The sequence below is a fragment of the Chrysochloris asiatica genome, unplaced genomic scaffold, assembly GCF_000296735.1.
Source record: "Chrysochloris asiatica unplaced genomic scaffold, ChrAsi1.0 scaffold00128, whole genome shotgun sequence".
NCBI lineage: Eukaryota > Metazoa > Chordata > Mammalia > Afrosoricida > Chrysochloridae > Chrysochloris > Chrysochloris asiatica.
Genome location: NW_006408646.1, coordinates 7,393,956 through 7,409,455, shown reverse-complemented (window position 1 = coordinate 7,409,455; position 15,500 = coordinate 7,393,956). Strand labels below are relative to the sequence as shown.

Here is a 15,500-nt window from a genome sequence, read left to right as displayed (position 1 = left end):
AGGGATACACTTATACTAAAGTATTAGCTGCTTATCTGACGTTCAAAGTTAACTGAGCGCCCTGTAGTTTTACTTGTTAAATCTGATAACCCTACTCCCAGGGGTGGATTACTCAATAAACAAAATAAGTCTGTGCTTACGTAGCACTGTAGATTAATGTGCTGGGCTGCAAAGTCATTTGAACTGCAGGTTGGCAGTTCAAGCTCACCGGCCACTCCTTGGAAACCCTATATGGAGTCGCTGTGGGTCGGAACCGACTTGATGGCAACTTATAGTTACTGGTACTGTAGTAAGCAATTTTACATAAGTTTCACCATGTCTTTGATGCCAACAGGGGCTAGGCTGCCTGGGAGAGGGCATAACACATCCTGTGCCAGTTGCTTCAAGCTTCTCATTTCAGCCCTCACAAGCTGGTGGGAGGGGGCCCCATCATTCCCTACCTCCACCCCACTTCACAGCTAATATGCACAGAGCAGGAGTCAGGTTCTGGGCTTGGCCTGGGCTGCGGTCTCCAGGTGGAACAGACCATGGCCTAGCACCAGGATAGAAGGGGCTATCCAAGATGCTACAAGCTGTTACTATCATGATGGGGGAAGCAAGTAGCCCAGAGATGGCTCCCAAAACAGGGTAGAAATGAGAAGCTTTCTTAAGGGGTCGAACTGTGGGATGATTGGACTATAATTAGGGACATGAGAAAGGCTTGGAAGGCAATGTTCCATTTGGAGGGGCCAGTATGAAATGCTGGAATCAAGAAATCTAACAAGACTGAAAGGTTGGGATGATTTGGAATTGGGTGGGAAAGTATAGATGGTAGTGGTAGAAGCAGTTGGCAGGCGAGTGAAGCTTCATCTCCATCATATAGCGCCTTGAGTGTGTGATCTTGAGCAAGGCCTTTCCCTCTACAAACCTGTTTTCCAAAGTGTGAAATGAGAGCATCAGGTTGGTTAGCTACTTGAGTTTCTAGTCTTACCTTTTTCACAAATACTTGGGAGCCCTGGTGGTGTGGTGGTTTATATGTTGGTCTGATCACCACAAGGTTTTCAGTCCAAATTCACCAGCTGTTCCATGAGAGAATATTAAGGATTTCTGCTCTTGTAAAAATTTACAGCAAGGATCATTCCCACCCACTCCATACACAGAGTAGACACGGATGGGCAACTTGGACATTGACTACTCAAAATGGGGGGGGGGGGGGTGCTATAAAGGCAAGAAATGACTGGCTTACAAGCTTTCAAGAGGGAACCTAGATTCAGAGGGTGTGAAGGAAGGTAGAATCTCCACTGAGTAGTATATAATCTGTCTAGGCGGGGCTGGTGAAATGAAATGCAGATGGGTCTCTTGTGATACAATAGTGAATAATTTTTATCAGGACTGTTTGTGAGGGTTGGAAATATAAAGGTAGATGTTTTGAAGCAAGGAAAGGAGTGATTAACTTTTCAGTCTAGGAGTGGAGGTCCCTGGGACCATCAAGGGAGAAGAGCAGAGAGTGGGACCCTACTCAGAGAAGCATTGATGCCTGAGATGGAGGCAGAGATGATGATGTGGAGAGATGGAACAGTTGGGAACTTTAGACCCAGAGAGGGAGAGGGGCTGTGTGCTGACGACCGGGGGGCAGGCTTGTAGTGTGTACCCTTTGGTTGGTTTATGATGCATGGAGGGGATTGTAACCATGGCAATGAAACGATATATGATAGGATGAATGTAAAACTAATGTTCTCCCATGGAAACTATCACATAATTCACACACACAAAAAAAATTTACAGCCTCAGAAACATTACAAGGTAGCTATGAATCCAAACAGACTCGAAGGCACTTAACAACAAGGAATCCCTTCATCTCCACTGGTACAATCCCTGATCTGTGTCCTTCTGAGAGTTTAAGAGAAGCCAGAAAGCTCTTAGTCATTCACACTATAGTGTAAATAATGACTTATCTTTTCAGAGTCCAAAGCCTGAACTGTTCTGGACATCTGAAGTGGCAAAGTAAACCTGGAGACAGGCGCAGGTCTGTGTCATTCCGCAGATACCTCAGCTGCTCAACCTCCTGCCCAAACACTAAAGGAGAGGAGGGAGAAATGGGCCTAAGCCCAGCCTGTCACCCTGTTCTCCTGCCCAGGCCCACACCTAAAGCCCCACCTCACCAGACCCAGCTGTTCCCCAAGTCCAGCCACAAGAAAATCAGACAAGCTGAAACCGGTTGTGAATATCTCTTTATTGGGAAAACTTAGTGGGCATAGGGACGTGCAGCCAGGCTGTGGGCCTGGAGCCAGTGACAGTGGGTGAAGATGCAGAAGCCCTTGCCTAGGGCAGAAATCAATGCCACTCCCAGGAGCAGAGTCTTAGTCATTGGTGTCAGCAAGCTGGAGTACTATTCTGGTAAATGAGGGGACTGGTTAAGGCCTGGAGATGCAGGAGTGCGCTGACAGGGGTACAGGGATTCTGGCATCAGCTCTGTCATCTAGAACATTGTTGAGAGACAGCATAAGTCTATTGGGTACAATTCATTCTTCTGGGACCTCAAGGCTCAACTTTCTCATCTAGAAAGTGGGACTGGTTGTAGCTCCTCACAACAGGAACATTAAATGAGAGCAGGCACAGAAAATTCCTAGCTTGTCCTTGGTTGGCGGCTCAAATCCAGCAGTCACTCAATGAGAGAAAGGTGAGTCTGTCTGCTGTCATGAAGATTTACAGTCTCTGAAGCCCTACAGAGCAGTTCTATTCTGCCTTATAGGGTCACGACGAGTTGGAATCTACTCAACGGCAGTGGGGATTTTGAGGTACTTGGTAGGATAGCATTTATTAAAAGTGCATGTGAGTTACTCTTCTTCAGGGTAAGGGGCCTCTGAGGCTAAGTGGCTTCCAAGGCCCCAAATAGAGAAAGGGGGGCGCGGACCAGAGCCAAGTTCTTCTGGAACTGACCAAGGACACCTGGAAGGGGACCCCAAAAAAGGCCTCCCTTACTCACCTCTGGGTCCACTGGAGTCAGAAGCCTGACTCAACTTAGAAGACAGGGCAGCTTCCTGTCTCACCCTGTCAAAGACCTCCTTAGACACCTGCCCAACATCTGGAAGAAACAGATACCCACCCCAGAAGGTATTAAACCATTCCCATACACACCCATATGCCTAACCTATGTATGTTGTTGTTGTTGTTGTTATGTGCCGTGGAGTCGGTTCCAACTCCTAGTGACCCTGTACAGGGTTTCCAAGGCTGTAAATCTTTATGGGAACAGAAAGCCTCATCTTTCTCCCGCGGAACAGCTGGTAGTTTCGTACTGCTGACCTTGCAGCTCGCAGCCCGATTCATAACCATTACACTACCAGAGCTCCTTAACCTATGTATGTATGTTGTTGTTATGTGCTGTGGAGTCGGTTCCGACTCATAGCGACCCTGTACAGGGTTTCCAAGGGTGTAAATATTTAAGGGAGTAGAAATCCTCATCTTTCTCCCGCAGAGCGGCTGGTAGTTTCGAACCGCTGACCTTCAGGTACGCAGCCCGATTCGTAACCACTACGCTACCAGAGCTCCTTTAACCTATGTATAGTATAAGGCAAATACTATTCTAGTAGAGACATCAGTGTTGCTTGAGGTTAAAAGAGAGAAAAACAAACTATTAATTTCTGGGAAAGAAAAAAATCATCTGGTGTTTACACTATGATGTGAGTGACCAATAGCTTTCTCTCACACTCACAGAAGGACACAGGTCAAAGGTGATATTGATGTAGGTGAAGGAGTCTCAAAAAACCCAAACCAAACTCATTGCTCTCAAGTCAATTCTGACTCACAGTGACCCTGAAGGACAATAGCACTGCTCTTTGGGGTTTCAGAGACTGTCAATCTTTACAGGAGCTGACAGCCTTATCTTTCTCCCTTGGAGCGGCTGGTAGGTGATCTTGTGGTTAGCAGCCCAGAATGTAACCCGCCACACCACCAGGGCTCCTTAAGTGATCTCCAGTTCTCTGTAAATAAAGATTGTACTAGAAACTCAAAAGGAGTCCTTAGATGGCGCACCGTTAAGCATTCAACTATTAGCCAAAAGGATGGTGGTTCAAAGGTTTGAACCCACCTGGAGGTACCTCAGAAGATAGACCAGGTGGATCTACTTCCAAAAGTCACAGCCTTGAAAGCCCTATAAAATACAGGTGTGGTGCTGTAGGATAAGCACTGGACCACTAACCACAAGATTGGCAGTTCAAACCCACCCGCTGCTCCTTGGAAACTCTATCAGGGTCACTCTGAATTTGAACTGACTTGATGGCACATTACAACAATACAGCTGTATACTGGGGGTTGTCATAGAAAGGAATCACCTTGACAGCAACCGACAACAGTAACACATTCAAAAGTGGTAAACTAACCTAATGTTCCCATTTTACACTTGGAGAAACTGAGGCCTAGAGAGGGAAAGGATTTGCCCAAGGAAGCGCCCCGGTCAGGCGCCTACCCATCAATGTGTAATTTGACTGCATCTTTGCAGTTCAGGAGGTGGTGTTAGCTTCCTCAAAGGTCTTTAGTAGAATGATGTTGTTAAGTGCCATCGAGTCATTTCTTACTCATAGCAACCCTGTGTAGAGTTTCTGAGGAGCAGTCTGTAGGTTAGACTCATAAACTATGAGTTTATAGGGTTTCCAAGGAGTGGCTGGTAGATTTGAACCACCAACTTTTTGGTTAGTGTCCAGTACTTATCCTACAATGCTACACCAGGACTCCAGTAGCAAGATAGTGCCATCTGTAGCCCCAACCACCCAAGATTGTGAATGGCTCCCACAGCCAACTGCCTTCCCCTAGCCTCAGAGTTTACCCTCTCCCACAAACCTACCTGCCAGTGCCCTTGGATGGAGCAACTGGAGGCCTGGGCAGGTAACCTCACAACAGTCATACACACTGCTTAGGGAGACATTATCCAGAAGTAATAACAGTGAGGGGGGTGGATAAAGAAGGGTCTAAGTCAGTGCACCTATACCTGGGCCTCCACGGGTCAAACCTGCATTTTCCAGGCAAAGAAACCGAGCCATATGAAAGTCAGTGACTTGCCTATGATGTCACAGTTAACAAGAACTGGAGCTGGGATTTGAACTCGAGTCTCAGAGTCTAAAGTCTCAATTCCCAACCTTACACTGCCCACACTGGGCCAAGTCACGTGGGCTGACTTGACTGACCACAGGAACTATTGTTACAAAAGGGCCAAACTTTTTGGAAAGTTAGTCTGAACCATCTTGAACTTCAGTTTCCTCTCCTACCAAAAACCTACCTCCCAAGCAATTTTAAAAAGCAAAACTGAAATGGTCACAGTCAAGTCAATTACTTCTCATGGTGACTCCATGTGTGCCAGAGTAGAACTCAGCTCCATTTCTATTAAGTTTTCAGCGGGCTGCTATTTTGGGAAGGGATTTCCAGGCCATTCTTTTAAGACACCTTGGGGTGGACCTGAACCTCCAACCTTTCAGTTAGCAGTCAAACATGCTAACCGTTTGTACCTCCAGGGACTCCCATAGGCAGTTAAACGAGACCATATACATCTAATGCCTGTTACAGAGCAGTATAATTCAGCATATGTGACTTGCCTGTTTGTGTCCCTGTGGAAGGAACAGGCCTTCTTGGTAGTATCAGATGGAGCTTTGGGTCCCAGACTAGCAGTTGGCAATGGACATAAACCTGTGGGCACAGAGACCCCAGGCTGAGGAATCTTGGGGAGATAAGAGTATCTGACTCTGAGGACCCCTGCTTCCACTCACGTCATCAGGAGAATCAGCAAAGCTGAAGGCCTGGAAGTAGAGCTGTAGTCTCTCTGGGACCTCTTGGGGCAGGAAGCGGGAATGGGAATCCTTGTCATCTACCAAGCACCTGGAGGGCCTAGGCTAGAGGTCAGGGGGACCCAGAGAGAAACCGTGAATTAGGGTCTGGCCTCAAACCATCACACATTCATTTGTTGAGAATTATGCAAGCCCTGAGCTAAGTATCTCCCCCATTCAATCTACACAACAATCTGGCACTCCCAATTTTACAGAGGTAGCAGAGGTAAAGCCACCAGTAAAGGACTTTTGCCGCCCCCTCCCCCCCCCAGGCCCTTAGAGAGAACTACCCAAGAACTCCCAGAGGATACTATCTAGACATCTCTCTTGTAGCACTGGGCAGGCTCTTAGTCCTTGCCTCAGGCTCCCAGAGATGCCATCCACTAGACAGTCCACACCCTAACCTGCCTCCGTCCACCAGGCCCAGTACCCATGATGCCCGATGAAGCTGTAGGACACAGAGACCGCTTCCAGATCTGCCTGGGGCTGTCCACACAGTCATCCACATACAGCTGTAAGGACTGATGGGAGTTGCCAACAACAGCAAATTCCATGTGGAGCTCAGAACCTAGGAAAATCAAGCTGGTGTTAGCCCCATCCTGGACTGAAACCAGATGGGGAGCACATGAGCCAGAGACATTGAGGGTGTTACCCCAGGCCACACAACAAGAGGTAAGCAGGCAAAGAGGGGAGAAAACCATTTGAAGTCCAGGCCCTGCACCACACCCCACACCACCACCACGCTGCCCTTCAGCTCTTCCTGCTGTCACCAACAGTCTCCTCGCTTAGAACTGAAGGCACAGGAGTCCCTGAGCTGGGGACCCTTCCCCTTGGGCACTGTCTCAACCCAACTGATGTCCCTACCTGTGGGAAGGGATGAACAAGGCCAAAGTCTCACGCTGAAGTCCAGATGTCCAAGCCTAGCCAGGGATCCAGTAACCAAGGAGACAGGGTGCGAGGTGGGGGCTTCCAGGCTGGCAGGGAAGCAAGAAGGGTTCATGGGAGTATGGTGTGTCAGGGTACCCAGAAAACAAACACTGAGGTTTTGTGAAAAGTTCCCAGGACAGTCCAGCAAGAGAAGACAGAAAAGAAGCATCCAGGAGAATCCAGAAGTCCAAGTACAGACTCCCAGGCCTGCCCAGCCAGACTCACACCAAGGGGGACCATGACCACTGGAGGGATAGCTCTCCAGTCCCATCCTCCCTCCTACAGGATCCCTGAGGGGTGTAGGACCCAAGATAGACTATAGAGCACTAGACAACACTCACCGAGTGGTTATGCAGTTGACTCGATGGTGGAAGGCAGGAATAGGGGGCTGCTTGGAGTGATTAGATGGGGGCATGTAGACCAAATCGGCAAAGAAGTCCACCATCTGCCCTGAGATCTGAGAGATACCAGCACCTTAAGAAGCCAGAATGAGGATCTCCCTAGCTTGGTCTCCCCTCAGTGGGTGACTTTGAAGACATTCTCCCCTGCTAGGATGTGCTCAAAGTCCCTTCCCACTCTAAAGCTTTGGAGAGTGATGTGCTGAATTGCATCTGGTGGCAGACAGTGGGGCCTTTCCCTTTGTGAGCCTCCATTTCCAGCTGGGGCTTGTGAAAACACAAACAAGGGCATGTGGTAAACATGCAGGTGACAAATGATAAGCTAGTACCATGCCCCTGGCCACCAAATTCTGTGCCATTAGGCCTCAGTTCCTTTTAGAAAAAGAAACGGAAAATAGAATGTGTATGACTGACTGAATAGGAAACTGAGCTAAACTAAACTTCCACGCAAAGCATAATAAAAAGTTGTTTTAAAAAAGATAAACTGAGGCTAAGGGAGGCTATGGCTTGACCAAGGTCAGGCATCAAGTCAGTATGGTCTGATTCTATCCCTTTCTCCAGCCCAGACACCCAGATCTGCACGTTTTCCCAAGATATCCCAGGTATCCCTAGGCTTCTGGCAGTCTTGTGCCTAGGAGCCCCAATCACCCCCTCACCAGCTGGATGAAGCCACAAGCCTTGAATGGGGCAGCAAAGACCACATAGACAGGCATAATGGGGCCCATGGAGGGCAGGCAGAAGCCCAGACACAGGTGGTGGGCATCAAGCTGGGGTTCCCTCCTCACAGCCAGGAGGACCTCTGTTGGTTTACATTCCTGCAGGAAGTCGCCCCCTGGTGGCCAGGCCCAGGCTGGTGCATAGAGAACAGCCTAGGTAAGGGTGTGGCCAGCAGAGCCTGCCCAGAATCCTTCCCCACCCATGCATCTCCCCACTCAATCCATTGCACCTGCTCAGTGGAGCAGGGGCCTGGGCAGGTGTGTCTGAGATCTGCAGACTTTCTTCCCCCTAGCATGGCTTGTGGGGTCTGAGAGCCCCTCTTGTGAACACCTGCTATGTGCCAGGACCTGGGTCTGGCACATAGATAAAGGTTGGTGTCTGGACAACTGCACATGTGTGTCCATTGTTCGTTTCAAGGCAGAACCACCAGCAAGGCAACCAAGGGCCACAGGGGGGTCACAGAGAGCTCAGTGAAGGAGCAATGATACTCAATGCTGGCCAATAAGAAAAGGATTTCCAGTCGAGTGGGAGGCTGGGAGGTACAAAAAGGCAGGTGATGGTGTGGGGACAAGGCTGGGACAGACTGACAGATTAGATGGGCAGCAGAGACCCAAAGCCTTGTCAGTCCCAGTGTTAGGGAGAGCCTTGCAGGGAAGGTTGAAATGAGCAAGGAATTCATGGCAGATGTCACTGGGGTGCAGGTGTGTGTCACAGGAGGTGGGAAGGAAGGGATGGGAGCTAGGTGGGTATCAGCTAGGCAGAGATCTGGGAGTTGGGGTGAGGGCTAACAGTGAGGGGAAATAAGCATTTGACTTTAAGACTCTAAGGGGATAAGAAGGAGCAGTAGACTGGGCAGAGAAGGTCATGGGCCTGGGAAGCTGATCCAGTCAGTGTGTGGCAAGGGTAGCAGGAAAAGGCCCATCCTGCCCTGCAGGGCTCCCCCACCAGCCTCTGATGGGTAATCAGACTCACCCTGCAGCTGCAGACACCCCCAGAGCAGGAGCCACAATCCTAATGCCCCCATCTTGACTTACCAGGAGCCTGCCTGGTCTGTGACCCCTATAAGTCTGGATCACGTGTGGGCTGTCCCACCTGGTTGGGGTTAATCCAGGGGCTGCACCTGAGCAGCAAAGTCTAGGGCCAGAGTCCTGGTATGGGTTGATTTGTGGGGCTCAGTGAGAGAGGCCTGGGCTACTTCTGCCCTGAGCTCCACACCAGTCCTCATACCTCAGCTGGACTAAACTCCCTCCCTCCCCACCTCTCTGAGTTACTGACAAAATAGGCTGACCCAGAATCAAGAAGTAATGCCCCCTTTACCACAATCCTGTCTCCAGCCCAGCAGCTCAGGGCAAACCACAGGAAGATAGGTACATAGAGTGGGGCCGGACTCCCAAATCCCCTCACTGGGGTCTCATGAGTTGCTCCAAAGGGGGGATGTCTTTATCAGCCCTGGGTACCTTCAGGCCCAGGTGGTATCTGATCAACAGGTTCCCCTCCCAGAGCCTCGTTGCTTTCTGAGGTTTGGGGGCCCCCACCCTGCACCCTCCAATACACCCTACCCTACCCCTTCATCCCCAACAGAAAAACAGAATAAAACTCAATTTCTTGAGAATTTATTGGACTCCTGGATATGCCTGATCCCAGCCCCTCCTACCATCCAGCCAGGTCCCCATAACCCCTGTACAAGGGATGAGCAGGTCATAGGATCCGGCCTCAGAGGTCCCCACTACTACATTCCCCCATTTCTTCATGTGCTATGGGGTGCCTCAGTCAAGCAGCTTCAAGGCCTGGATCCAGGCTTCCTGAGTGAACTTGGACATATCCTTGCCTTCTCTGGGCCTCAGTCTCCTCCCTCATCAATTGGGAGGGTGTACATTCCTGTCAAAGACAAAGTTGGGCCCACCTAGGGTCCACTCCACTTAGGATCATGGGTTCCAGGGAAGTAGACAGGGTCCAGCTGCAGCTGTGGTTCCTCCAGGCCTGTCTCAAACCAACTTAGGTGCAGGACCCAAGACCCCAAAGAGCCAGGTACCCGCATCTCTGGGTAGGAAGAAGTTGGCATGGAGAGGGCCAACCCACAGGCCAGGTAATGGGGTGGGGTCAGGAGGAGCTGGGCTTCTCCACTGATGGGTAGAGCTTGCGCAGGCTGGAGTCCATGAGGAAGTCCACAGACCTGAGTGGAGATTGAGGATGGTGAGCAGGTGACCATGGGCACTAATAGGGAGACAGGAGGCCAAGGCTAGGGAAAAGGGCTTCTGGATGTGGGTTACAAACACCAGCCAGATGAAAATACCTATCCTTTGCTCCCCTCTTCCCACCTTGGTCTACCTGAGGAAGCCAGGAGCAAGAAAGGAGGACCTTTCTTCGGGGGAGAAATTGAGGCACAAATGAGTGAAGGAATTACTCAGGGTCAGTTATGTCCCCTGAGAAATTACTCTTCCTCCCAGTAGCTCAGGGGAAGCCACAAGGAAGACAGATAATGCCCTCATCCGTGGACTGGTCTATTGGGTTGACCCCATCTCTGGTTTTAAGAGGAGGCATATGACCCAACCCTGGCCAGTCAGAAGAGAGGAACTGGCTCAGAGGTGGAACACCTGGTCCAGAATAGACCAATCATAGCCTTCTTTGGGATTTTTGCTGTCACTTTTTATAAGTGTCCCATGGCAATTTTCAAGGTGGGGAGATGAAAGCTGGAGACTATTGGGGGGGGGGCTTTCAGAGTGAGGTGGGATGGGGTGGGGAGAAGGACAGAAGGATGGGGAGATCTAGCCATGCCTGAAAGCAGCACAACGTGGACATTTTGGTTTCACAAAAGAATGAATTCCTGTCTTACTCAACCTATTGAGTTGCTAAACTCAAGGTCAGTTCAAACTCAACAATGATTCTGCAGAATAAAAATAAGGCTATCTTCACCTGTAAGGATTTATAGCCTTGGAAACCCTGTACAGGATCACTATGAGCCGGAATAGACTTGATAGATGGCGGTGAGTTTCTTTTGGCTTTTAGTTTGAGTTGGGCTTCTGCCACCAAATCAAAAAATCAAGCTGCTATCTAATTGATTACAACTCATTGCGGCCCTATAGGACCGAATAAAACTGCTCCATAGTGTTCCTGAAAGGAGCTCTGGTAGCGTAGTGGTTACGAACGGTCTGCTCACCTTAAGGTCAGCAGTTCAAAACTACTAGCTGTTCCACAGGAGAAAGATGAGGCTTTCTGCTCCCGTAGAGATTTACAGCCTCAGAAACCCTATATAGGGTCGCTATGAGCCGGAACTGAGTCCACGGCACGTAACAACAACAACATAGTGTTCTTGAAGTTGTCAGTCTTTATGGAAGCAGACAGCCTCATCTTTCTTCCGAGGAGCAGCTGGTGGGCTGAACCACAAACTTTTCGGTTATCAGCCCATGCTTAACCCACTGAGCCACTATGTCACCAATAACCCCCCAAATCCATTCCCTCCAAGATGTACTACTCTTACTTGCTTTTGTAACACTAGATTTCTTTCTGGAAATTTACTTGACTGGTCCTGGGTCTCATACCCTCAAGGCACTGCCTTCCTTTACTACCACAGGAGCTCTGGTAGCGTTATGGTTACGAATTGGGCTGCGAACCTTAAAGTCAGCAGTTCGAAACTACCAGCCGCTCCGCGCAAAAAAAATGAGGCTTTCTGCTCCCTTAAAGATTTACAGCCTCAGAAACCTGTACAGGGTCGCTATGGGTTAGAACTGACTCGATGGCACTTAACAACACCTGCCAGATCAGACAAGGACACAAACTGTCCTTAATACTTCTGTACAAAGTGGATGAGTCCTATGCCTTTCTGAGCCTATCTTCACCTCGGTCAAGTAGATGATCCCTGGGGCTGGGAGGGGCTCTCACCTGTCAATGGGATGGACGATGACAGGGATAATCAGCAGCCCCAGTGCAGTGGTAGTCCACTTTCGGACAGCCAGAGGCCAGCGGGTGGTGGTGCCCAGGACATAGAGGGAGGCTGCACACACACGGTTGACAGTGAAACCTGGGATGGCCACAGAGGCCAGAGCCTGCCACACAAAGGTGTCTACCACCGCCAGGGTCACCCTGGTGCTACGGCCTGCTTCAGGGCTTGACACCTGTGGACACAAGGAACATTTAACAGAGCTGGGGTGGAGGTCAGGAACTCTGGGACGAGAGGTATGAAGATGGACCAGGGTGGGGGGAACGGGGGAAATCGGGGTACCCATCGGGGATAAGAATTCAAACTGCAGTAGAATTGGGTCCTGGACTGTACCATATGCAGGACTGGGGGAGGACCATACTGCTGAGAATGAATTCTATATATAGGACTGGGGGTGGGCTGTACTGAGGATGAACTATCTTAGAGTAGGCTCAGGACTGTACTATATTCAGGGCTGAGAGGGAGGGCAGGAACTCTCACCACGTGCAGGATAGGGGGTTATAGACTGCACCACAGGTGAGGTTATCAGGAGTGAATAACCACAAGGCGAATGGATCTCACCACAGGCAACGCTATGGACTGAACCACACCGGAAGCAGGAACACTCACATCTCCCGCCTTCTTGCCCTTGTCCACAGCATCTGCTAGCACATAGGAGCTAGATACACCATAGCTCAGCCACACCACTGCTGCAGGCACCAGCGAGCGGAAGGCCTCCCCCACCTCATTGGCATAACCTAGGAGGGAGGGGAAAGAGGAGGTAGCCAGCACTACATTCTCAGGCCCATGGGCGGTTCCACAAGGGGGCGCTCCAGCTGGTTCTAATCCAGCCTGCTAAACAAAAGCTGGTTGACCTTAGGCAAGTGTCCTTACCTCTCTGAGTTTCGGTTTCCTGTTTCATAAAACGGAGCCCATGAGGCCCACCTCATCTCCAGTGCCATAGTGGGGGACGTTGAACACAGTGTCACCATTATCATCACTCATTATTAGATTTCTTGCCTTCCTAGCATCTGTACTAATGGAGAACCAAGCAGCGGGGAGCCTGCCCATGAGCAGCCCCAGGGATCCGACACTCGTCATGTGCCACTCTTTATCTCATTTCCACCCCTACAACCACCACCCGAGGAGGCGAGCTCTTCTCTTTGATCTTATTTGCTGGGAGGAAACTAGCTCAGACATATGTCTTTAGTTGCTAACTAGTCGATTTCGACTCATAGTAACCCCATATGTGCAGAATAGTACCGTTCCATAGGGCTTTCAAGGCTGGGACCTTTCATAAGTAGATCGCCAGGCCTGTCTTCCCAGGCGTCTCTGGGAGAGTTGAAACTGCCAATGAATGGTTTGTGCAGTGCGGAGATGGGAGTTGAGAACAACCTGACTCCACAGCCAGTGCTCAGGCATGCCAGGGGTCGGCAAGCTAGCCCCTTTCCTCATGGCTCCGGGTTCGCGCCTCCTCCCCGGGACAACTAACCTGTAGAGACGTCTGAGTGCTACTCTGAACCCACCAGCGCTGTGTGACCTTAGGCAAGTCCCTAGCCCTCTTTGAGTCCAGTCTCCGGTCCTAGGCGGAATGACAACTATAACCCTCCCGCCTCCTCCAGGCTACCGGCCAGCACAAACGTTGGGGTGGGGGTGGGGGGGATCATCGCGACCCTAGCTAGCCCCACGCTCACCCAGGTACCGCACCCACGTGTCGCGGTAGAGGTCACGCTCAGCGGCCCTCGGCGGCGGCTCGGGCATGGCTCTCCCGCCGAGATCCGGGCACTGCAGCCACCTCTGACACCTTGGCTCCACTAGCACTTCGGTCGGCCGGCGGCAGCCGCGCGACCGGCCAAAGGTCTGGGGCTGAAGGACAGGTCGTGCAGTTCTAGATCGCAGGGAGCGTCTGCAAATTCCCCCGCTCACGGAAGACCCTCTAGGGGGCTCTGGTTTTCCGGAAGGATTTTCTGTACGTTTTCTCTAGGCTGAGGGGGCGGGGCACGATTACTCTGTCCCCATCCTAGAAGTGACTATGGTTTGTGGAGCCAAAGAGGCATGGATTCGAATTCAGATGTCACATTCCCTAGCTACTTGACATCTGGCAAGAGTCTACTTCACTGAGTTTCACTTTATTCATCTGTAAAATGGGGGTAATTACAACAGTCACATTTATTTAGCTCACTACGCTCCTCCCCCCAGGACTCCTGGTGTGGTGCTGCAGGATAAGCACTGGCTGCAAAGTCCAGTTGAACAGCAAGATTGACGGTTCAAACTCACCAGCAGCTCTTCAGAACCCCCCCTATATGGGTCGCTATGAATTGGAATCCACTCGGTGGCACTTAACAAGCCCACCTCAAGCCCGGCGGCTGTAGCTAGATCTACCTCTAGAGAAGGCCAGTCACTGCCGGATCACACTGCAGCTAAGGGGTAGAGCCGTGATTTGAGGCCATATCGTTCCTGGATGCTTATAATGAGGCTGGAGGAGTGAATGATGGGTGAGCTGTCTGGTGAGGTGGATACTGGGACTCTGGAGTCCATTCCAAGTATCTATCAAGCACTCGGGTCTAACTGGGGATTGATCTGGCCCCAAACCAAGACTTGGGGCAGGATTTTGAATAAATGAATAAGAGAGGCCAGGTTGGAGTACAAGACTCCAAGGAAATGAGTTTTGAGAGGTTAGTGTTAACAACAGGAGGAGCCCCTTTCTCAGTGTACCCATCTGAGCAATGAATGGGGTTACAATTCACTAAAACTCTGAATGTCAGAGGCAAAAGGCGTGCTATAAAGACAGGCAGTTCTGGGTTCAAATTCTAACTATGCTGCAAATTAACTGTTAGCTCCCCGTACACACTTTTGTAAAAGATGAAAAGTAGATCTCTTCTGAGCACTTTGCACGAATTATTTCCATGAATTTTTACGCAGTTGTTGTGTGCCATGAGTTGGTTGTGACTCATGGCAACCCGGTGCCAGGATCTCGAGGCTGTAAATCTTGGTGGAAGTAGAAAGGCTAATCTTTTTCCCTTGGTTTGCAGTACGCGCTCATATTGTTTGGGCGCTCTTTAAGAGCTGGCTTTTAATATAATCAAATAAACATGGAGAAGTGAACATGACTTATTCCCTATCGAGATCCGCGTTTTTAATCCTGAGCGGCATTGACTTTGTAAGGTCTTGGAAGACAACCAGGTCACAGATTATCTCGCTAGTCACCCAAAGCGGTCCCCAGCCCCTAAAACACCAGCAGTACTGGGGCGAAATTAGGAGACGGTCCCTAACACCACATGATCGCTTCTTCTCCGCCTCCCTCCCACTCCAAGTCTGTTCCCTCCGCTGAGCGGCGCACTCTCGCCAGTATCTGCAAGTCCTCGCCCAAAGAGAATCCTAAACTGGGTGGGGCTTCTGCCCGCAATGCGAAGGCAGCCAAGAGCACCCTCAATGCCCTTAGAAAATATGACGGAAAACAGTCAACCAGCCGGACCAATCAGGAAGCAAACTGAGCCCCAAGGGAAAACACACTAAGCAACTGAGAGGTTTTGCTAGTGTTCCGGCTGCTGGCGTGAAGCAGTTGCTGGACCTCCGACCGGCTTGTCCTCTGAATAAGGGGCAGCGGCGAGGAGAGTGGCGCGGTGTATTGAATTCCACTCCCCGTGCACTGAACGTTGCTTTATTCATTGGTTAATTTTCCTAACAGAACGGTATAAACCAAGGCCGGGATGCCCTCCTGAAGACTCTGGTGGGGGAGGGTCCGCGAGG

At 50.4% G+C, this 15,500-nt stretch overlaps 1 protein-coding gene across 1 annotated transcript; it reads right to left on the bottom strand.

Annotated features, from left to right (window-relative positions):
- Positions 1 to 9,934: 9,934 nt before the first annotated feature.
- Positions 9,935 to 13,511, bottom strand: MTFP1 (mitochondrial fission process 1). Its single transcript, XM_006869242.1, has 4 exons — positions 13,445 to 13,511; positions 12,381 to 12,508; positions 11,714 to 11,946; positions 9,935 to 10,007 (listed from the first exon to the last, which is right to left on the bottom strand). The coding sequence occupies exons 1-4, from the start codon at positions 13,509 to 13,511 to the stop codon at positions 9,935 to 9,937; spliced, it is 501 nt and encodes a 166-aa protein (XP_006869304.1).
- Between the last annotated feature and the right edge of the window lie 1,989 nt (positions 13,512 to 15,500).

Excerpts from the sequence above, each read along its gene's own strand:
- MTFP1 (XM_006869242.1), bottom strand. The coding sequence starts at position 13,511 with ATGCCCGAGCCGCCGCCGAGGGCCGCTGAGCGTGACCTCTACCGCGAC. Across the intron at positions 12,509-13,444 it reads CACGTGGGTGCGGTACCTGG|GTTATGCCAATGAGGTGGGG; the intron begins GTGAGCGTGGGG and ends CCTCCCTCCTAG. Across the intron at positions 11,947-12,380 it reads AGGGCAAGAAGGCGGGAGAT|GTGTCAAGCCCTGAAGCAGG; the intron begins GTGAGTGTTCCT and ends TTGTGTCCACAG.